Below are 23,287 nucleotides of genomic sequence, written 5' to 3' on the forward strand. Positions count from 1 at the left end.
ATCATGTGATCTCTAATGTGTGTGCCATTTTTTCTTTGATGTAGATAACGCTTTGAATCCAATCAATTGAAAACATGAGTCACATATGCTATGTGACAAGAAAGTATTTTAGCCACTCAATTTTATTGAACACATGGGTTTTTTTTTTTTTTACCAAAATTGATATTATATATATATTTTTTTTTTAGGATTATATCGTTTTATATTTTGAGTCAATGCTAACAAGTGTTTTAATTTATCAGTCATTATTCTAAAAGAATATTTCGGAGATACTAGTTAGCAAAAATCCTAATTTTAGTCTATATTAATTACTATAGTTTTGGGTTTTAATGTTTTTTTTTCTTCTAAAAGTCTCGAGAATACATTTCAATGTTTTATATAAGTCATTATTAATATTTTTTATTTTTATTTTTGTCTAGAAATCATTATTATTTTAATCTATAACAAAATGATCCTCATCGATTTCATGATTATAAAGAGGAAATTCTTAATTTGTGGAGCAGCCAGAAGATTCAACCCAAAAAAGACAACGATTGTGGTCTTATCACTTTGACTAAGGAGTAACATTCATGGTGAATTTTCAAACACTTGCTAGCATGTGCTTCTTTGTGGGGTGACTTTTCAAACAACAGTTAGTGACGTAGTTCGGATAACAATTTAAATTGATGGTGGGAATACTTTTCCAAGTTCTGGGATTCTATAAATTGGCTGCATATCTATCAGCAATGTGATAGAACATAACCACTTACATTATTTTAGAAGACAAAAAAAGTGATGGAGAGGAAAACACTTGCTAGCCTGTGCTTCTTTCTCATTGTTCTCTTAGCTGCTCGTAAGTTTATATTAAAGTAATTTTGGGATATGATTTTTGTAGTTTAGTTATCATGTTTAACTCATAAAACCATTTTTTATGACAAAATAAAAACATGTATGCAAGCTATAATTTAGAGTTTAATTTTTATATGCTTTCGATTTTTAAAGAATTTTTTCAGGTCAATCAATTATGTGTGTCTATATATATAAGATTATTCATGATTGATTGGCACTATATCAATTAAATTTTTAAATATTTGTATCAAAATCAAGTGGTTAATGAAACTATTTTTGTTCTTATTACTATCTTCATCCTAAAAAACATATATCTTAAATCAATCACGAGAATGAAAAGGTTGATTGTGGTATTAAATTTGTTGGCAATTGATTTTGCTTTTACAAGTTTATCTTCAAGAGAAATAATTAATGTAACATAATATACTAATAATAAAATAGTATAAATATTTTGTTAACTAGAGAGTGTTGTAAATATATTCCTTAAGAAAAATAATATGGTTCTTTTGAAAATTGCAGAAGAAGCAGTGGTGCAAATTGAGGCTTGTGAGAAACCAAGTAAATTCTTCAGTGGTGCATGTATTGGTTCATCTGGCAACCAACAATGTGGTTATCTTTGCAGGAGAGGAGAAGGCTTACTCAGTGGTTCTTGCAAAAATCTGAAATGTGTTTGTGCCTGTTGAACATCTCCACTATGAGATGAGATGTATTTCATACATAAATAAATAATCTAGCTATAGTATCGTTCATAGCTAGATTATGTTCATGGAATAAATCGTTGATCAATTCCCTTCCCTTTAGTGAGAAGAGAATTAATTAATATATGGAGTAATATAATATGTGTGACAAGATAGCATGTTGTCTTATTAAATAAAATATGTGTTCATTATGTTTGTATTGTTTATATTTCTTTGTTCAAAATTTATAGACCAACATAGTGTATCAGAAATAAGAGTTAAGAATAAAGACATAAATGGATATGTATTAGACCAAATACAACAAAAATATGACTAAGATTTCTGAGGATTCAAACTCTTACATAAAATTATGTGGTTTGCAATTGCAGTTGCGCACATTCATGTCGGTCTTATTCCAAGGAGAGAGTAAAAATGATTAAAATTTCGGAAACCATAAAACTGTGTCAGATGTTTTGATATCTGAAAAACATTTATGTAAGATATCGCAATGAAATTTGTAACTAAAAAATATAGGACCCCTGCGCCTAACAAGTCAAAATTTAGAGTCCTCGCTAATCTCTTTGCGATACGATAAATACAAAGTCTCTTGCATGAGCGGTTTGAGCTATAAGGCTTTTTCTACCTTAAAATTGAAACACATTCCTCTTGCCTTAATTTCAATTCCAAAAATGAAGTCGTAGCCAGAGTCTTCAACTCCTTTGACCCTTAGCTTCATCTAATTTCATTTTCCGCTGTTTGATGCGATCAGTCTCATTCTGCTTGCGCTTATTAGATATCTGAATAACAGATTTACAACAAAATAAGTAATAAACAGAGTTGAAGAAATTCAGAACCGATTGTAAAGACTTAACCCATCAATCACTTTGCAACCATTTATGCAGAGGATAAAGAATCAAGTAACTCAACTAAGCATAAGGAAATTAAAAAAAAAATTACCTTAGTGGTTTCCAATAACTTCCTTTGATTATTGGACATCATAACTGCACTCATATCAGTATCATCATTTTCTTGAACATTTGTTGTTGATTCTCCGGTCTGTACCACACCATCAGATGTTTCTTTTTTGACAATAGAATCTGCTGAAGTATATGTAATAGCACCCTGAAGTGAATCTTCTTTTCCAACACCAGGAAGCGGAAGAATTTCCTTTCTGGCAGCAGCTTGCAAGTGTTTGATAGTCTTTGCATAGTCGGGAATGTAGCCTTCTTTGTCATAGTTAACAAAAGGTGACAAGTGAGGTGGAGGAATCCTATTAACAAAAGAAACATTTTAAGTTTTTAAATAAACACCACATAGACTCGCTTTCTATATACATGTAAATTTTAAATTTAATAAACATGAGCACATAGAATATGGGTGGCTTTAATGTGGACCGCCATATAAGTGGTCCATGATGGTCTAATTTTTTAAAACTATTGGATTGATCAAGACCACCATATAAGGTAGTTTTTTAATAACAAGATGAAAAGAAGAAAGGATATGTGGATTTGTGATTCCACAGGAAGATATCATGATCCCTTGAGAAAAACACTAATTTGCTCAGAATAAAATATAGCACACTCCTACGAAGATTGCTACAACAAATAAGAACCCTAATGAACCCAAAACAATAAGCATGGAAAATGGAAAACAATTACCTTCCCACCATATAACTTTCTGCCGGCAAAATTATGCGTGCATTCACACAATCAAATATCCACTGTGGTTGAACATATTCTCTAGATAGAAACCTATGGCCTTGCGCATCCCTGTCAACAATCTACACAAATGAAAGCAATATCTCAGTGAATATAAAAGGAAGGCTTGAAAACTTGTCCTAGAAAAGTATATGCTTAATCACAAACCTGGTGAGTAATGCTCTGATCAGATTCATCAAAAGGTGCCCCCTTTCCCTCCCATGAAACGGTGCCACCAAAAGCAGGAATAACAAAAAGTAAGGATTCCCTTTGTACCTGAGTAATTAGACCAAAACAGTGCAAGTATTGTCATGGCAAGCAATCATGAAAATGATTCCATAAATAAGTTCAAGAGATAAAGCATCAATAAAAAAAGTCTAATAAGCTTTTTCGTATCACCTGCACATCATCCATATATTATTAATTCATTTCATACATTTAATTTGAAATGAAACTAAGCAAATGACGTGTCCCCGATTTCCCAATTATTCACAGAACCATTACTTCCAAATAGATGTGTTTGCCAAGACTATCAAAGGGTCTTACCTCCCTACTCAAGAAGAATTTAAGATTTTTGAAGAGATTTTTACATTCTCTTGTATCTTGATCCTTTTCATCTTCACCTGCTAAGTCCTCAACCAGGTGCATTAGTGCACCAGGTTCATTAGAAAGAAGTTGGTGGTGAAGTTGAGCAAGTCTTAGTTCAGATTTTTCATTTTCACCATCTGCCCCTTTTTGCTTGGACTCCACTTGTTTAGATTCAGCTAACTGAGAAGCTTCAAGTATCAGTCCAGAGGGTTTGCTCGCATTGGCATATTTTGACAGTGCATATAGATCTACAGTTTGAAAAGATAATTGATCAGTAGATATATAATAGAGTATCTGCGGAAATTCATGTTTCTGAAGGTCCATCTAAGTTCAGAAAATGGTACCTGCTGCGAAAGCTTCCAACCGAGTATCAAGCCTGGGAGGATACTCCAAGTTTATAGAATGATAGAGGCAGAAATTCACAAACCGAAGAAGAGGCTGTGGCAATTCATTATGAAGTTAAGGATATTAGTAAAATGTCAACAGTCTTATTAATTGTGATGACATGAATGTTGACGTATTAACAGAACAAAGACACTAAATATAAACATTAATATGAAACCGACCTCGTAAAATTGCAGAAAATTTAGCATGGTAGGCATGTCAACATCATCAGACACAACCTGTTGTAGTAAATGAGGAGTTAACCATGTTATTGTCTGACCCTCAACCTCAGCCTGCACAAAAATATAATCAATCAATATCCATATGACGTGTACAATTTTTTTATCATAAACATTACAAATGCCACAATTGATACCTGGTAGTATATGCCTTTCACCGATACAAATGTTTTCCTCAACTTGTGAGTACGAGATATGAATGCTTGCCATTCATGTGCCAATCTAGCAAACAGGTAAGCAAGAATAAATAAATTAAGAAGATAGGATCTTACTGTCTTCAAATTTGCACTTTCTTAAAGGAAATATAGAATTTACACAAATTCCAAGTATCATATACCTTCGGCATTTGTGTACAAGCTCTACATCAATTTTCTTGCTCTCTGACGCAGATAATGCTGCAAAGAGATGCACCATTGTAAGACAGTCGTCCAATTCTCCAAGTGCATCCACAAATCTTGGGTACCTACAATACATAGGAAAATCAAATAAACTGGAAAATTTATCACCAGCTACAAGATATAAATTGAGTAACACAAAAAGCAAGCAAACCTCTGCTGAATAATCACGTCTATCTTTGGTTTTGGTGTTTTCTCCCGTAGCCTGTTTGCAAGTTTGTGGTTTTTCTTTGCCTTAGCTTTTTTTATTTTTCGGTCATGTACTCTAATTGTTCTATGTTCTTCCAGCAAAGGTTCGTGATGAAGAAAGCTAACATCTTTCAAATGGTAATAAGTCCGATGAGTTCCCTTGATCTTTTTCTTAGGCTGTCGGGGTGTTACACCTTTCCAAATGCTTAGTTTCCTAATATTTGCAAAAGCCAATGTAAGAATCGAAGTAGTAACACTTTAACACATTATATTTTCACAAACGTTTCAGAGTCGCACATTATATAGATGCATTTTTAAAATGACAACAAATCAGTAATGCTAGAAAATACAAATAATACCTGAAAAGAGGTAGACTGATTTGGAGTTTCTTGAGTGCTTGTGTCCTGGTGACAAATTTTGCAGCATTTCCCTCCTTTTTCTTCCCCTACCATACAAAAGTAGCAACAACATTAAGGGCATGTTTGGTTTGAAGTTCTCAGAGTACATTCAGAGCAAAAGTACTTTCCTATAAGCAAACAAGTCCGTTAGCCAAACCAAGTTTGGCTTCAAACATACTTTGGATGGACCCTGATACTTTTTCACTCTCCTTTTGCCGTTGTGATGTTCCATTTTTACCATTTTAACCTATACCTCTTGTACTATGTTATTAAAGTTATACAATTTTTTGACAATTACATATTCAACGCTAGAGCTTTTGACCCTGATACCTATACCCATACCTTTGGATGGACCCTGATAACTATTATATATCTAAATGAATTGCTTTTGACAAGATTTACCCAAACATAAACAACGCTAGAGCAGACTCATTTTAATCAAACTTGATTTTGTAAAATGAGGCTTGATCAAACTAATATAGCAAACTTTAATCCTAACATGCCCCAAATATATTTAAAGGATTAAACTTTCAGCTAGAAAATTTCCATTCTTCTTTTCTAACTAGTTATAGTTAAAAACTATAAATTCCAAAAACAAAACAAAAAATCTACAAATTTCTGTCCTTCAACGCCAACCATAACAGAGACTGTAGCACCGACACTTCTGATCGAAGACATGTTCAGTGTCTGAAACATGTCCGTGTCCGTGTCCGACACAAGTAAATACATTTAATTATGTTATTTTCTCAAATTATTATCGGTGTTGACTTGTCAGTGTCGTATATGTTGTCAGTGTATGTGTCTGTGCTTCATATGCAAAAAGCACTTCATCAATAACAATAAGCTCCAACATTTCAGCTGAATAAGATTATGAACTTGATTATGAAAGCAGAAACTTTTAAAGCTTGAGACCCTGATTTGATTATGAACTCTTCAGCACTCATGCTTCTAATCAAAAGGTATCATGTGTCTAACCATGTCGGCGTCCAACGCAGACGCGACACCAACACATATGATTACATTGAATTTTGTCATTTTTCTAAATTATTATCGGTGTCGACATTTCATCGCTGTGTATGTGTCAACTCAAGGCTTCATATATTATGAATGCAGATAACTATTTTACTTGAAAACATAAACTTGATTATGCATATAAATATAATTGTACACGTACACAAAAAGCAACGCTAAAATCACAAGAGAAAGAGAAAAAAAAAATACGATGAATTAAAATAGGAAAAGAGAAAAAAAAGAAAAAAGAGTTTGGAAATTGTGAAAGAGAAATTGAAAAGGATTTGGAGTATACTAACCGGGGCTCTGTAGTGTTTCACCATTGTTGTTGATGAAATTGAAACCACCGCTTCCGACCAAAAAAGGTTTTGTTTCAATGTTTAAGGTTTAAGGTTTTTTTTTTGGTTTACTAGGTTTTTGTTTGCGCCGTTTTTTATTTTTGATCGAAATACAATGGACAGATACTACCCACACCCCAAATAATCCAAGTTACACCCCAAAATTACTAATATACCCTTTAATTAAAATAAATTATTTTATGTAAACTGAGTTTACATACACTACGTAAACTGAGTTTACACAGTTTATGTAAACTAAGTTTACGTAGTTTATGTAATCTGAGTTTACATAAACTGAGTTTACATAAGTTAAGTAAACTAACGTAAACTGATTTTAAACAGTTTAAGTAAACTGAGTTTACGTAGTTTATGTAAACTCAATTTACGTAGTTTATCTAAACTGAGTTTACATATACTACGAAAACTGAGTTTACACAGTTTATGTAAACTAAGTTTACGTAGTTTATGTAAACTGAGTTTACATACACTATGTAAACTGAGTTTACAATAAGAGTTTACACAGTTTACGTAGTTTATGTAAGTTGAATTTACATACACTATGTAAACTGAGTTTACATAAGTTAAGTAAACTAACGTAGTTTACACAGTTTATGTAAACTGAGTTTACTTAAGTTCATGTAAACTGATTTTACTTAAGTTCATGTAAACTGAGTTTACGTGTATGTTATTCCTCTTTAGAATATGTACGTAAACTAAATTCACGTGAGACCTATGTAAACGTAAATTACGTTACCCTTCTACGTAAAATTAAATCAAACAAATCGACAGACAAACGTGAAATTAACAATAACGATAAACATCCATGGTAAAATTAACAACATCAAATAAATCATAGAGCAAACGATAAATAGAAACTCGAAGAAAATTATGAAATTCACTTACTTGTATGAATCGAGTACGTATCAATGGATGAGATGTTGATTTAATTGGCGATTTTAGTAGGTATTGATAGCATATCCATGGTGGTTTGTGGGTGAAAAAGGGGTGAGGGTTTAGAATGATAATGAAATAAGGGTTTTTAGAAATTTACATGAAGAGGACAATTTTGGTATTATTGTAAAATTTTAAATAAATTTGGGTGTAACTAAAATTATATGGGGTGAGACTAGAAAGAGTCAATACAATGTGAGTGATTGTGACTCTGAAACCCGGTAAAGTGGATTGGCCCACACTATTAATATTAAAAAATCACTTCTTATTATATTTACAAACCATCGTTTATTTTCTCATCTTCTTTTGTAATCAAAGCAAGATTACTGCATATCGGAATAATTTGAACTTAATTACTTTGTTTTATGATTTTTGTCTTGTGTTTTTAGTACTGATTTGGATCCATGGCTGGACGTTTTGCATCTAGACGGGTTTTTTGCCGTAATTCTTTTAGTGTGCCGTGATTGGGAGTTACGTCCTGATAGGGGCGCATTGGAACATTTGAGAGGCATATTCGTATTTCAAATGACATACTCCCTTTGGTCACATATATAAGCAAAAAACAACATTTTAGGTTCATAGAATAATTAATGTATTTGGTCACATTTGTAGAACAAATACATTAGTTATTCAATGAACCGAAAAAGTTGTATTTTGTTTATAAATGTGACCGAATAGAGTATTAAATAATGAGAAAATGATATTTGTGCACTGTTTAACAACTCTCTAATATTCTCATTGTGTTTTTATCACACCTTGATACTTCAATTTGGACCCTGACACGTGCGACTTGGTCACATGCTCCATGTTAGCATAACATCCGCATCTATTTCATTCCCTACTAATCAAGGCACCACTATTACAATTAAATCGAGTAAACTACTAAATTGATCATATGTCTTTGTAAGTCACTCTTCAATTAGTTTTTGACATTGTTAATATTTCAAACTAGTTCATATCTTTGTCATTAATATTTCAAACCAGTTCATATCTTTGTCAAAAAAAATAAAAAAAGTTAGATCCTTGGTTTTTATGTTTCGGTCACTTGCCAAGAGACCTACTTAAAAACATTTTGTCTGGACAAAGACTAGTTTCAAATATTAACAAAATCAATGATTAATTTGACGATGATTTATATGGACAAAAACCAATTTAATGATTTACTCCAATTTTTAATACATTCAAAGTTTTTTTTAATACATTCAAAGTTTTATCATAACCACCTCCCAAATTTCCTCCATCCAAATTTGAATTTGTTTACAATTTTCTCTCCACATATACGGTCAAGTGATAAGGATGTCTTAGGTTCCCTTGAACTATTCTTCTACTTCACATAAGTAAACTTGTGTGCCGAACTTTAAGCATGGATCGTTTCAAATTTCAAAAAGTAAGGGTGATTTTGATAAATTACGTGGATTTATTTTGATAGACTTTGAGTGTTAGTGTAACTTTTTTTTTTAGGAAAGTGTAAGTGTAACTTGTCGGTTTGATAAAAAAATTTGAAGAATTTTTTTTGTCAAATAGTCATAAACTAATGGTTAGAATTAACTTTTTAAAATAAATAAATGGATGTTTGGAGTTTGGCCATCAACCTCTGCGAAAATTTCAAAAAATAAATAAATTAAATCAATAAAAAAAACATAGATTGGTATCCCGAGCTTAGCTCAGTTAATAAGAATATTGCATATTACTCCCTCCGTCTCTTAATCTAAGCCCTTATTGCAAATTTCACAAAGATTAAGACCATCCACAACAGAGCACCCTAAATTGGGTGCTTACATTAAATTTGTATGTCCACATCACTCATTTTACCGTAATACTTAAGAAGCATCAATTTTCTCCAACCCAACACCTTAAAAGAAATTATTAAATAGGTCCCACAAATAATTTTATATCATTACATTTCAACAAAATTTATTTATTTTATTAAGATTTATTAAATGGGACCCATGAAAAATGAAGAGAGAGAGAGAGAGAGGGTGCTTCCATAATCACCCTTCTCCATAGGTACCCATGTATTATACTCCACAATGGAGGTGCCTATTTAATGTGGTGTTAAATAGGTGAAGCACCCATCATTGTGGATGGTCTAAGAAAATGTGAAAGTGTAATTAATATGATCATTTTGTGTGAGGAGATTACTAAATTGTCCTTGTTTGGATTGTATTCAAATTTGACTTTTTCATATTCTAAGCGTCTAGTTGTGTTTTCTAATATATCAGTTTGGCTTTTTCAAACAAAAAAAAAGGTAAATTAATAGTATTAATTAGGGTTATGTTTGGAAAAAATAATAAATGCATCTAAAAAATTGAAAGAAAGGTTATATTTAGGGACAAATGTTTTTCTCAATGGATGCTTTAAATTAGGGATGAAGGGAGCATATGCAGGGGTCGGGTTCGAACTCCGGACATCCCATTTCTCCACGTTTAAAATGTGCTCTAACCATTAAGTTACTAGACTAAAAAAAAGTTTACTGGACCAAAAAGAAAAATACTATAGATTGGTTGAATTATCCGTTTACTCTTGAGTTTAGCTCACTTCTGACATATTTATCACTACCTTGAGTCTCCATTGTAACTGGGAAAAATTTGGCTATGCCAACTTCCATTGTTTTTATATTGACTAAGCATACGTTATGTTGATTGTAAATTGGGTTATATACCATTTTTCATTAACAAATTATGATATTTTTAGGTATAAAAAGAAACAAAAATCCACACAGTCCATCACAATTTCCAACTCACTACGTATTAATCTCTAACAAAAACTTAAACAACTTGAAAATTATCAGGTTTATCCATCTAAAATAATACTCCCAAATACATGCAATACAAAGTTGTCGCTAGAAAGACCAGCTTCTAAAAATGGAGGCAATGCTAGTTGAAGTTTACTGGATAGACAAACACTTTAGTGCATTTTTAGTTACATTTGGGAATTCAAAATTCATTAAGTTTAAAAAATGTTAAGAGCGTTGTATGATTGAGTTATGTGCAATTCAAATTCTAAGATGCTATCAGATTCTAAGTTTTATTGGGACACTCGATGTCGGTCACCGTCTATTGTATTATTTGGATCACGTTCCATATGTTAAGACTTGTGTTATATAAGAGTCGCACATTGAATGAATATGACATGAAGGGAGAGAGACTTCCTTCACTTTAAAAGCTAGTTAAACTCAACCTAAATTCTAAAATAAACTCAAATTAGTGATATCAAATTACTAGAATTTAATAAAATTTTAGAACCTTTAAAGAAATTGAATATTTTTTCCATAAAACTTATAATTTATTAATCAGTGTATGCTTCCTAACGAAGTTATATGTTGTAGTTGACTATTGCTACTTGCTATCTTTTGATATTGGAAAAAATCATGAACAAAACTTATACCACCCCTGATTCACATTGTAATTCTATGATAGATCTCTGAAATACTGATGTCATAGCCTCATATGGACCACATAATTTTAAAACATTGCCTACAAGCAAATGCTACATAAGACAAAAACATTTTCCTCTTTATTGTTCAGTATTGTTGGATTTTTCTCACTTGAGCAAAAGCATCAGAAGTTTCACCCAATTGATGATTCTGGCAATACCTAGTTCTGAATCTATACATATTGTTTTGTAACTACTAAATAAAAAAGTTGTTCACAAAAAGGACCAATAGCATGCTTGTATTATCAACTTGGTTTTGATACTTTAAACATCTTTTTAAATGTTAAAACAAATGCATGCAAGTTTTCTGATCATGATACTTTTTTTATCACCTATCCATTTTTTTTGTAGGATGTTGACCAAACCTTGGAATGCCTCTCACTTTCTCTGTGTCCACAGAAGGTTCAACCTGCATGCATTCTATTTGAAACTATAAAAAACCAAAAAAAGACAATCCTACTTTTAGCCTTTAGGATCCTACCTTATGGTTCACCCTTCCCAAGTTTATTTTGTCCGAAGATTTTATGGTTTCTAGTGTCTATTTTGTTGTGTGAGAAGTTTCTAGTGAGTAGTGTCTAGGACAGAACAAGTGGATGATCCAAGCAGATCAGGTCACAATTTAAGGGGTCCTAGCAGCCTGGTGTTTTTCCAAAATTTTTGTAGTTAAGGACATTTCCATATGATTTAGGGATCCAATTGATTTATTAATAGTACATCATAAATTTCTGTTTAATTTGTGAGGTCAGATTGGTTTCTCTAATTAACCAAGTGATTTGTAATGAACTCCGGTCTGCTCATGGTTCGGCAAATCCTTGTTGAAATTTTTACCTATGTCTGAACTCTGAATTATTAGAACCGGTTTTCATGAAAGACATAGGGTTCAAATAAAATAAAATACATGGTTTCTCTAATTCAAATTTGTTGTTGTGATCCCATTAATACAACTAAATCTCGATCGTTGGATATCCAAGTTGCAACTTGATTTAACTACCAAGATCAATGAAGCATAGACAACAAATACGACACTGACACATTGATACACCGATTTTTTTTTTTAATGACATAAGTGTTCATCAATAGACTGACCAAATATTCACACATTTTGTATGCTTGTTGTTCTCTAACTACACTACATGCTATGTCTTACAAGAAAAGGAATTGTTTGAGAAAAAGGGGCTTCTTAAACCACCCAAGCAAAGTACTTGAGAAAGTGACCTTGTTAACAATTACCATAGCTTAGCCGAATAGTAACACCAAAACAGTCTCATATGTGATGAAAAACTGTTTGGCTTATTCAAACACCAATGAAAAGGCTATTACTTGCTTTCCATTAAACAACAGACATTGCATCCCAAAATACAAAATGTCAAAATGCTAAAAAAAAATTCAATTAAATAAAAAAGTCTCAATGTCTGATGCACAAACGTCACATCAAACAATCATAATATGGAGCTAAGAACATTAAATATATTAACAAAGTCACTAATTCCTTCAAAGTAGAACTACAAAGGAACAATTAAACATAAAATTTGTTCATAAAAAAGAAAAGAAATAAAAACCATACATTCACATTTCTCATTAGACTCAAAAGAAACTCACCTACAATTCCATTTTGAGAAGTCCACTACTCAGTTAGTTAGCATCTAACTCACTCATTCACTTGATGAATGATTCCTTCAAAACTCCAAAGATTCATTGAAGTAATTATTAACCTCCCATTCACATGATTCAAAATCCTCCTCAAGATGAAAAGGAATAGTATCAACAATGCAATCACTCTCATTAGAAACCATTGTAGGAAGAACAGGTTCATAATAAGAACAAGAACCATATGAATCATCAACAAATGTAAAACCATCATCCAAATATTCTTCTCCTGTTATCTCTTTTATCCATTCTTGATCATTCATCCTTTCACTCCAAATTTCACTCACAGATTCTTGAGAATAAGATGAACTACCATTACAATCCTCAACAGAAACATTATCAGCATATTGATCAACACCATAATATCCATTTTTGTCACAAACAAATTCATCTTTCACTGATTTTTTCCTCTGTGGTGGTTTGATGATATTTGTAACAGCATCAGCACCTCTACAATCAATTGCAGCTCTATCATAAACCAAAGCAGCTTCTTCAGCAGTATCATATGTCCCTAACCATCTTCTCCTTCCAACCCGGGGATCACGAATCTCAGCAGCAAATCTCCCCCACCGTCGTCGTCGAACTCCGCGAAACTTTTGATGAACAACATCATTTATTTGTCTAGGGTTCTCATTGTTTTGTTCCAAACAACATTGACCAACACCAACAACAGCATTCTTGTTTTTTGTCTCTTCATGTCTCTTTTTGATGTTCTTGTTCGAAAGAGTGGAACATTGTTGAAATCTTACCTCTTTCACTATTTTCCTTGTTGTTATTACATGTTGTTCTTCATCTTCAGTTGAAGAGTCTGTGGCATAGTTATCAGTAAATGAGATTGTAACACTTTTTGGCAAAGAAGACATGAAACTAGACTTTACAAGCTTTGTGGTAACACTTTTGTGTTCTATGATTTTTTCCTCCATGATGGTTATCACAACTGTAGAGAGAGAATGAGAATGAGGAGTGTGTATGTATAGAGAGAGAGAGTGTATGTAGAGAGAGAGAGATATTCAAAGAATCCCAAGTTTTAAGGAAAAATTTATTAGACTTTGAAAATTTGTAACGGGTCAACACATTTTTTAGCAACATATTTTACTTGTTTCGGATTCTGTTGATAAATATAAATATTTTTATTTATTTTGTAAAGAAAATCATTGTAGTAATTTTTTTTGAAAAAGTCATTTCCTTAATTATGTTTTTGGCAAATGAAACTTTGTTCAAATATCTTTGCTTACATCGTAACAGAAATCTTATACAGATATTTTTCTTTTTACAAAAGATAATTTTTTTATGTGATATTAGACTCAATGGGTTAATTAACTTTAGAACGTTCGAGGAGAACACTATAAATTTTTATATGTTTTTTTAGGAGGAAATTTGTATATGTTGAATTGCCGGAAAAAAAAGTTAAACTGTATTTTTTTAATATGATTCTCTTAATGTGTATGTTTTAAGTTTTTTGAGTTGAATATATTTTTTTATCACTTTGAGTTATTTTTTTCATTTTTAAAATTTTATTATCAAAATATAATATTCAAATAACCCAAGAGCCTCAGAATGAAATGGTAAAAATTTCTCTCGGTTTAAAAGAGGTCTTGAATTCAAAATCGACTCTGATAATGCAGCGGTATTTAATTTCTTTAAAGAGTTGCAACGATCATATTGGCTTGAGAAACTAGTTTGTGTAGTTGCTCACAAAGATTCTTGATTCATAATAAAAAATATAATATTCATAGAGTGTACAAAATATTATACTTGTTTAAAAAAATATTATACTAAACTATAAATGATTTTTTTTAAACATGTAACGGGCAAACTTTAAAAAAAAAAACATTTACTCTTTTTTATTATTTTCCTTTTATATTTTATACGTGATAGGCACGCATGCTTGGCCACCAAGGAACTCATTTTTTATTATTTTCTTTTAATTTTTTACTTGCAATCGTTTTCCTTTAAAGTAGTCGGTACACTATAAGGCTCTGTTTGGTAACTCCTCAAAAGAGCTTTTAGCTTTTAGCTTATAGCTTATAAGCTCGTCTGACAAAAAATATTTAGCTCTGTTTGGTAACGCTTTTTACAACGAGCTTATAGCTTATTTCAGGAGCTTATAAGCTATTTTTCAGAAGCTACTTCAAGTAGCGTTTGAGCTTATAGCTTTTAGCTTCTTATCTTTTCTTCCAATTTTACCCTTATTGATTTATCTAAAAACCAATTCTACCCCTTTATAATTTGTTGAAGTTACCTTTATATATTTTGTTTCGACTAACATATTATGTTTATATCCTTTCAAAAAAAAAACATATTATGTTTATATATTATTTTTTTACAAAATGTTACGTTTTTACGTGCTTTTATATATTATTTTTTTGGGCTGGTTTTATATATGTCATATTGTTACGCTTTTTTTAAGGGACATTATATAAGTAACTTAATTTATTATATGCGCTGTTACGTTACTTTCATTGTTACTACTGTGAGTTGCTACAATAAATTACTACCTCCGTCCCTAAATTACTGTGAGTTGCTACAATAAATTACTGTAGTATGTTTATAATTTTCTTTGTTAGTTGAATTTGACGTTCTTTTTGTTAAGTTTATAGTTTAATTTTTTATTCTTAGGTTTATAAGTTAAAATGGATAGATAGAAACATATTTTTTTTTTGTTACGTTATAAAACTTAATGAATAAAAGTTTAAAATAAAATTTTAGTGGAAAATAATTAATTTAATAATAACATATAAAATATATATTGAATTAGTAAATTTAAACTACTAAATTTTAATTATTCTAAATATTTTGGTAAAAGAAAGTATTTTAAATATCAATTATTGTAAATTTTATTATGAATTAAGAATGTCCTTTTGTGTCATTTTACATTTATCAGCTAGTTGAGCCGCTAATTTTACCAAACACTTCAATTAGCTTATCAGCTATAAGTCATCAGCTATAAGCTATCAGCTAGCTTATCAGCTAAAAGCTATCAGCTAGCTTATCAGCTATCCGCTATTTTTACCAAACAAAGCCTAAATTTTGCTCAAAAAACAAAAAGTCACTATAAATTAACCGGTCCCACGGTGCTCTTAATTGCAACCATTGTGTCTTGTGTGATTTTTTATTTTTATTTTTTAACAATGTCTCTTGTGTGAAAAATAAAGGTGAAATATTTTTTTATGACAAATAAAGGCGAAATATTTTTTACCATGATTATAACATTGACTTATACCCTTTAAAAAAACATTGACTTATATTTTTAGTAAAAAAAACTTTGACTTTTATTTTAGTAAATTGAGTAAATATTAATAAAAATAACTTTGACTTCGCCTAGGAAAAAAAAACTTTGACTTGTATATCTTTTATTAAGTGCAAAATGAATGATTTATCTTACTCCCTCCGGTCACTATTATAAGCAAAAGTTGATTTTTTAGGTTCATTCAATAAATGATGTATGTGGTCTATATATAGACTACATACATCATTTATTTTATGAATGTAAAAAGTGAATTTTTGCTTATATTAGTGACCGGAGGGAGTACTATTTAAGAATTGTGGATAATTTACTCAATAATCAATGAGAATTAGTCACATGAGTAACTTTGTTTATTTTTAGAGGGTCCACAAACTAATATTCAATATTCCTATAAGAAATTTATTGTTTTTGCACGGATTCTTGTGAGGCACACAAGCCCCTGGAAAACAAAGTGTTTGCGAGGAGTAAATAACTTGGTGTTTGACAAGGGTTTACCCCTTGCAAAACCCTATGAAAAAACAAGGCGGCAAAATTAAGTATATTAAAACTTCTCTAAGGTATTTCTATACGTCCAAAACCTACATTCTATATGTGTGAGTTTCTAAGAGATTTTTTTGGTTACAAGTTTCTAAGAGATATGTATAAAGATTAATCGGTATGTTACGACAAATATTTGCTATTGGTAAATATTAAAAAAAAAGGCATGAGACAAATATACATAGAAAAGTACGAGGAAAATATTTCCCATTGATAGACAAAAAAATCACGGGGACAATATTTGTCACTAGTAAATACAAGAAAATGTCCTCGTGAGCTTAACTCATTTGGTTGGGACAATGCATAAAATATGCAAGGTCCGGGGTTCAAACCCTGACCACTACCAAAAAAAGTAAATACAAGAAAAAAATAAACACAGGACAAATATTCGTTACTAATACATGAGACAACACTGAACAACTATTTGCTACTAAGGGTCCGTTTGGATTGGCTTATTTTAGAGCTTATGCAAAGCAATAAACATTGATGTATTATTTATAAGTTTGTTAAGGTAGTTTATGAAAAACAACTTATGAATATACAATTTTCGTCAATAAAATCTTATAAACTAACATAAAAGCTTAATTATTTGCATAAACTCTTTTTCATAAGTTCAATCCAAACAGGATACACAAAGCTAATCTTGAACCAGAAAATCAAATCCACTTAGAATCAGAAAAAGCTAATCTTGGCATTTTAGTGCATGTATTCAAAACCAAACCATGAGCGTCATACTCATAATCATTCCATTCAATTGCGTTGATAATGCCTAGTTGTTTGGTGAAAAATATGTCTTGTACTACTTACGCGGATTAATTTCAAGTGTAACAATTCAACTTTATGAAGTGTTACTTTAATTAAACAATACTATATATTTTGTATTACTAACATTTAACGTAATAACGATATCTATAAGAAACTTGTGAGATATTGCCCGATTATAGTTTAAATTGTGTGGGAGTGAAATGTAATTTTTTTTTACTACAATAACAATATTCGGTCATTCAGATTGGTAGAGTATGTCAGATACCAAAACAAATTCAAGATCAATAAAAATAAAAAAAATGATGAACATTTGAACAAACTTACATCATACAAGTTAATAGCATAAAATGATAAAGGCATATACATGCAAGTTAATATTTGATTTTTTATATATTATACTTCACACGAAGATAAATCAATAAAACCTTGTTTCTTTGAACACCATGAGATTGGAGCTTAACATGTAATGAACAAGCATCCAACTGTCTTATTCCTATCATTTTGATCTTTTCCCTAGTCAGAATTTAAATAGCCAAATGTTATTGTATCTTTTATAATATTCTTCTGATTTGGCATTAGAGTACTATAATGTTATTTCACATCAATAAGCTTCTTGTTTCATCCTGATGATAATTTAACACAATGAAGCTAATATTGAAAGTCATATTGCTTGATAGTGGAGCTCTCAAGCTTAGTCTTCCATTTGCAACTGAAGCCTTCAACTACTTGTTTACTATCTTCGTCGTGTCACTAGTAGTTTCTTCAAAAGACTTGATTTGATTTTTCAACATCACCAACTTTCTGAAGAGTTTTTCTACCGATTCTTGATATGACATTTGAACCATCTCATATTGGTGACATAAATCTTGCAAATGTACCATTTTCATTTTATCATCATCACCATACACTCTTGAGAGTATCACGGGCTCCTTTTGTTGTTTCCACCTCAATAATCTTCTCAAATATGTTTGTATAAACCCATTGATGAATAAAGAACAAATATTTCCCTTCTTTCTTTGCTTACGACAAAGAGTTCTTATGCGCCTTGGTAGCATTTTCTGCTAATGCTTGAACACCATCATTCACAATTTCAAGCACATCTTGAAATCTTAATATAACCTTTCGTTTAGCACACCACCGATCATAATTATTACATTTGAATACTTGACGATATGTAGCGAATTAATTGAAGGTTGTATATGAATTAACTATCGTTCTTGATTAGAATTGGATGATTTGAAACAGACTTTGTTATACTAGTTTGATGGAATTAATTAGGGTTCCACTGGTTTCAAGTTAGGGGGAAAAAGATCAGGAAAGATGAAAGGAATGCAAGGTTTTGATAGAGAGATTGAACACACAAGAAAATAACGAAAATCAAATTATTAACAAAGGAGCTTGAATCAAAATGTACATAGAGTGGTTCTATATATATATATATATATATATATATATATATATATATATATATATATATATATATATATATATATATATATATATATATATATATATATATAGGGTTTTGCTAGAAGTCACCCATGAAGGTGTCTTTTAGCAATCCACACCTCAAGGTGTGATTTCCACTTTTTAGTTATAACTTTGCTAAAAGACACCTTCATAAAAATTAGCTGGTGTCTTTTAACAAATGCTCATAGAATAAATTGCTAAAATAAAAGGTGTCTTCTAGCAAAACCTATATATATATATATAGGATGTATACTATGAGAATGGTGAGAATGATCATCAACCATTAGATCAAAAATATATGGTTGAGATTAAAAAGTCACATATGCTCCTCACCTTATTCTATCAAATTTCATAAAACTCATTCTTTCATCTTCTCCACACCATCTCTCAGTACATTTCATCTTCGTGATTCCCATAGCAACACAATTCAATTAAAAACAACATCTTTTCATAAAAGAATTGCAAAATTTATATATGATTTGCAAAATTTGAAACTCATCTAATTTTAATTTTTCAATCGCATAAATTTCTTCATTAGTGTGATTAATCGCATAAACATCATTTCATCAACGTTTGACAAGAGCTCTCTCAAGTGTTCATATATTTTGCAATATTGGTAGAAGCACCGTTGACAGTAATGTTGGTAGAAAATTGTAGAAATCAAAATACTTTAATATGACAATCAATACTCCAACGTATTGATTTTGCTTTATTGTTATAATTTATTTATTTTAAAGTTGTATTTTCATAAAGATCTAATCCAACACAGCAAGAGAAGGGAGGAGAAGAAATTCAAATTTCTTCAATAAGAACATTAGGAAGAAGAGATGAACATGATTTTTTCTGATCAGATTTAACCTCTTATTTTGGAAGATCTCTTGATTGATGAAAGATGATGACGACGAATATGTGATCTTTTTATTTGAGAATTTGATGTTCTTGGAGTTTAAGGTTAGGTTGATCGAGAGATGATGGATTTTTCATGAATTTATGAAATTGTTGGATGAAGTTATAAGTTTTTGGGTGAATTTTCTGGATTTATTTTATGCCATGAAATTTGACGTTAAAGGTGGGATCGATACCAGCAATCACTGTGATGGGAAGTTAAAGGTTGGAGAAGATGAAACGTTAAAATGGGTTTATGAGAAACAATCTAATGGAGAGAGATACATGTGTTTCTTAAATGGACTTTTTTAATCTCAACCATTTATTTTTAATCTAATGGTCATCATGTATTCTCACCATTCTCATATAAAGAAGGCATTCTCACTAGATATGTCCTCTATATATATATATATATGGGACATGATCAAATGACACCATGGTGTCAAAATTAGTTTGACACCAAATCTTATCCATTCATTTCATTTAATCCAAAGGCTTAAAACTATCACCAAATTAATTAACATACACCAAATACTCTCTATCACCTAATTAAGAAACATATCTAACATCATTAATTCATAATCAAACAATCCCTTCTTGTTTTTGGTAGATTCAAACCCTTTTTATTTTCCCCTAATTTTTTTCTTTTGGCCATAAGCACAAACTCAAACTTTATAATTTTTATAAAATCATGATAAATCTTAATTCACTTAAACATGAGACACGATGAGTCCTCTAAAAAAAATTAGACCTATGCGTGACAAAATAATCTAATTAACATGAACAATTCAAGAATCATTAGTCGAGCTTGTTGGTTTTTTTTTAATACAATTTAATTAATTATTAAAAAAATATGAGTATATGTGTCATACCCCAATTTTTGACCTAACATCCTACATTCATACATTGTCTGACCCTGAATAGTCTTTGACTTTTCAAAGGAAATTTCAGCAGAAAGGTATCTTAAAATACCTCATGTTTGGTTCCGAGTCGGACCCTCTTCGCTCTTTATATTTTTATAATTTTAGTTTTCTTTATTTTTTTTATTATTTGTTATTTACTCTTTAATTTCCATCTTTTATTTAATTTTATAATTTTAGTTTTTATTTCCAATTTTTATTTTAGCTTTTAATTAGTCATTTTTCATATTTTATTCTAGTCACTTTTATTTTATTGTCCAAGTAAAAAAAACCAAAGTGTCAATGAGTCCAAAATTAAGTGTCCAGGGGTCCAAAATATTTTTCCTCCAAGCCATATGCCATAATCAGTGTAGAGTCAAAACTTTCTTCCCATTTTTCATCAGGAACGTGTTTCATCATCAATACCTCTTCTCACTTTTTTAATTTATTAATCATTTTTTTTTAAACTTTTAGTTTTTATTTTTATCTTTCATTTTTATTCAGTCTTGATTTTTATATTTTTTTATTTTCCATTTTACCATTTTGTTTTTATTTTTTTCGTTTAATTACTTCTTTAGGTTTTTATTAACTTTTTTTAATGAGTCCAAAAATTGTCAAAAAATATAGTGTCAAGGTCCAATTTTTTTCTTTCTCAAGTGTGCCACCAATCATGCCATTTTTACATGTCAACTCTCCCATTTGAAAAATCATTCAAATCACATTCCAAAACCATCAATCTCATTCAAATCCCCATCAAAGTGCATTAAACCAATTTTCCATTTTTCATCAACCTTAGAACCTATAAATAGAGCTCTCACCCTTCACAATTTCAGACACCAAAAAAGTTCTCTTGAGTTGTCAAAGAACTTTTCTCTCTTCTCCCTCATTTAGCTTGTGTTGACGAGCTATTCTTTTCTTCTCCCTATGCTGTCCCTTCGGAATAAGTCCCTTCGGAATTTTGTCCCTTCGGTTGTCCCTTTCTTTTATTTTCTTGCATTTTATTTCTTTTTAGCATTTTATTTTATTTTTATTTAGCATTTTAATTATTGTCATTTATTTTCCAGCAATTAGAATGTATTTAGGTCCAATGTAAATATAAACGAGAAAAGTAAGTGTGTGTGTGTGTGTGTGTGTGTGTGTGTGTGTGTGTGTGTTGTGTGTGTGTCTTTTATTTCTTTACCGCTTTATATACATCAAAAAATACAAAAAAAAATTAGATTAGGGATTTTGTGGTGACCCAACGTCACTACAAAAATCCACGTGCTTTTATTTTTATTGCTCCGTTAGTTTAATTTTCATTTATTATTCCAAAACAACAAAAACATTCAAATAACAAAAATCACAAAAATATTTTCATAATAAACCTTGATTTTCAATCAAGTGATCGTTCTTTTTACTTTCTTTCTTAATCAAATATCAAATCAATTTTAATCATACTTTGAGTCATCTTTCTTTCAATATAAAAAATACAAACAAATACTCATTTGCCACTTGGCTTTTATTTTAAAACCTTTTTTCAAAATTAATAAAAACACCAAAACAAATCAAACGTCATTTTCTTAACCCCGAACTACGAGGTTTTGATCCCTCACGGGTACGTAGGCAGAGGACACTCGTCCTTCCAAATCAATAAAATGTAGATAATTAGGTCTTCCTTTTTTTAATCATTTCAAAGTTTCATTTTTTTAAAAAAAAAAAGCAAGCAAGTTTATAGCACAAAATGTTAAATAAAACCAAAAGGTTCTCGTAGAGTACTACGAATATTTAGGGTGCTAATACCTTCCCTAAATATAACCAACCCCCGGACCCCCCAATTTAAATAATTTTTTTTAAAGTCGTGAAATAAAAAGTGAGTCAAACGCTAACCAAATAGCCTTGACCTCCGATAAATGACGCGACAGAAATGGCGACTTCACTGGGGACCCCTAAGAGGGTTAAGCCTAACTTGGTTTTGTTTAAAATTTTGTGCTTTAAACTTGCTTAAAAAAAAAATCAAAAATCAAAAAATAAAAGATGGAAATTACGTGTATATTTGTTCTTCCTTCTTCTTTCTCCTTTCTTAACGTGAGTGGTGAGATAAGTCCTAACCCGGGCTTGAGAGAAATATAAGATAGGAGTGGTAGAATCATAGTGGCATACCGAGAGTATTCTCGTGTCTTGACACATGTGATATGGCCACACTTAGCGGAGGAGCTTGAAGTGATATACGTCGACGTGTGTTGTCACGTTTAGACTTTATTACTTTTAAGTTTCCGTTGAACGCTAAGGACCTTTAGTAACCCTTAACCCATCTTGGCCTTTTAGGACGTAGTGCGGTGGCTAACCGGTGTTGTCTCGGTATTAGTCGACACGCGATACTACACTCGAACTAGACTTTCCTGCGAACGATGTTGGACCGGGTGTTGTCTCGGTATCCGATAAAGTTCGGAGGTGGTTGGAATTCGGGAACTTTGGTAGAACCTTTCTAACAAAGTGCAAATAAAACCATAGTCCTTACCAAATGGCGCTTTTACCCTTGACTCCATCATTATGGACCCAAAACCTCACCATGTTTTCACCATTTTTTAGCATAATCATGCATACATTCATAAAAAAAAAAATTCTCATCAAAACATCGAAGGACTTAGATAAGTCGTCTTGTAAACATCAGAGGTATAGACCTTGTAAAGAGGAACACTAAGAAATACAATTTCAAAAGTCTTAACTA

At 31.0% G+C, this 23,287-nt stretch overlaps 2 protein-coding genes across 2 annotated transcripts; both read right to left on the bottom strand.

The window, feature by feature from the left end:
- Nucleotides 1–1,844: 1,844 nt before the first annotated feature.
- On the bottom strand, nt 1,845–6,862 carry LOC146896549 (pescadillo homolog). The gene is made up of 12 exons (XM_085731869.1): nt 6,706–6,862; nt 5,357–5,442; nt 4,963–5,211; nt 4,751–4,876; nt 4,551–4,635; nt 4,357–4,467; nt 4,135–4,228; nt 3,749–4,038; nt 3,371–3,478; nt 3,164–3,285; nt 2,463–2,775; nt 1,845–2,302 (listed from the first exon to the last, which is right to left on the bottom strand). The coding sequence occupies exons 1-12, from the start codon at nt 6,727–6,729 to the stop codon at nt 2,216–2,218; spliced, it is 1,695 nt and encodes a 564-aa protein (XP_085587995.1). The 5' UTR covers nt 6,730–6,862; the 3' UTR covers nt 1,845–2,215.
- Nucleotides 6,863–12,595: 5,733 nt separating this feature from the next.
- Nucleotides 12,596–13,741, bottom strand: LOC146896550 (ethylene-responsive transcription factor CRF6-like). Its single transcript, XM_085734440.1, has one exon. It carries the CDS (start codon nt 13,698–13,700, stop codon nt 12,807–12,809), a length of 894 nt encoding a protein of 297 aa, XP_085590566.1. The 5' UTR covers nt 13,701–13,741; the 3' UTR covers nt 12,596–12,806.
- Nucleotides 13,742–23,287: the final 9,546 nt, after the last annotated feature.

The sequence above is a fragment of the Medicago sativa genome, chromosome 8 (genome assembly GCF_051527215.1).
Source record: "Medicago sativa cultivar Bolivia chromosome 8, Bolivia_mono, whole genome shotgun sequence".
Lineage (NCBI taxonomy): Eukaryota > Viridiplantae > Streptophyta > Magnoliopsida > Fabales > Fabaceae > Medicago > Medicago sativa.

What these genes read in the sequence shown, in the direction of transcription:
- LOC146896549 (XM_085731869.1), bottom strand. Translation starts at nt 6,729, where the DNA reads ATGGTGAAACACTACAGAGCCCCG. An exon ending in GACGTGATTATTCAGCAGAG is followed by an intron (nt 4,877 to 4,962) that starts GTTTGCTTGCTT and finishes TATGTATTGTAG; the next exon opens with GTACCCAAGATTTGTGGATG. An exon ending in AGTTATTGGAAACCACTAAG is followed by an intron (nt 2,303 to 2,462) that starts GTAATTTTTTTT and finishes TCTGTTATTCAG; the next exon opens with ATATCTAATAAGCGCAAGCA.
- LOC146896550 (XM_085734440.1), bottom strand. Translation starts at nt 13,700, where the DNA reads ATGGAGGAAAAAATCATAGAACACAAAAGTGTTACCACAAAGCTTGTA.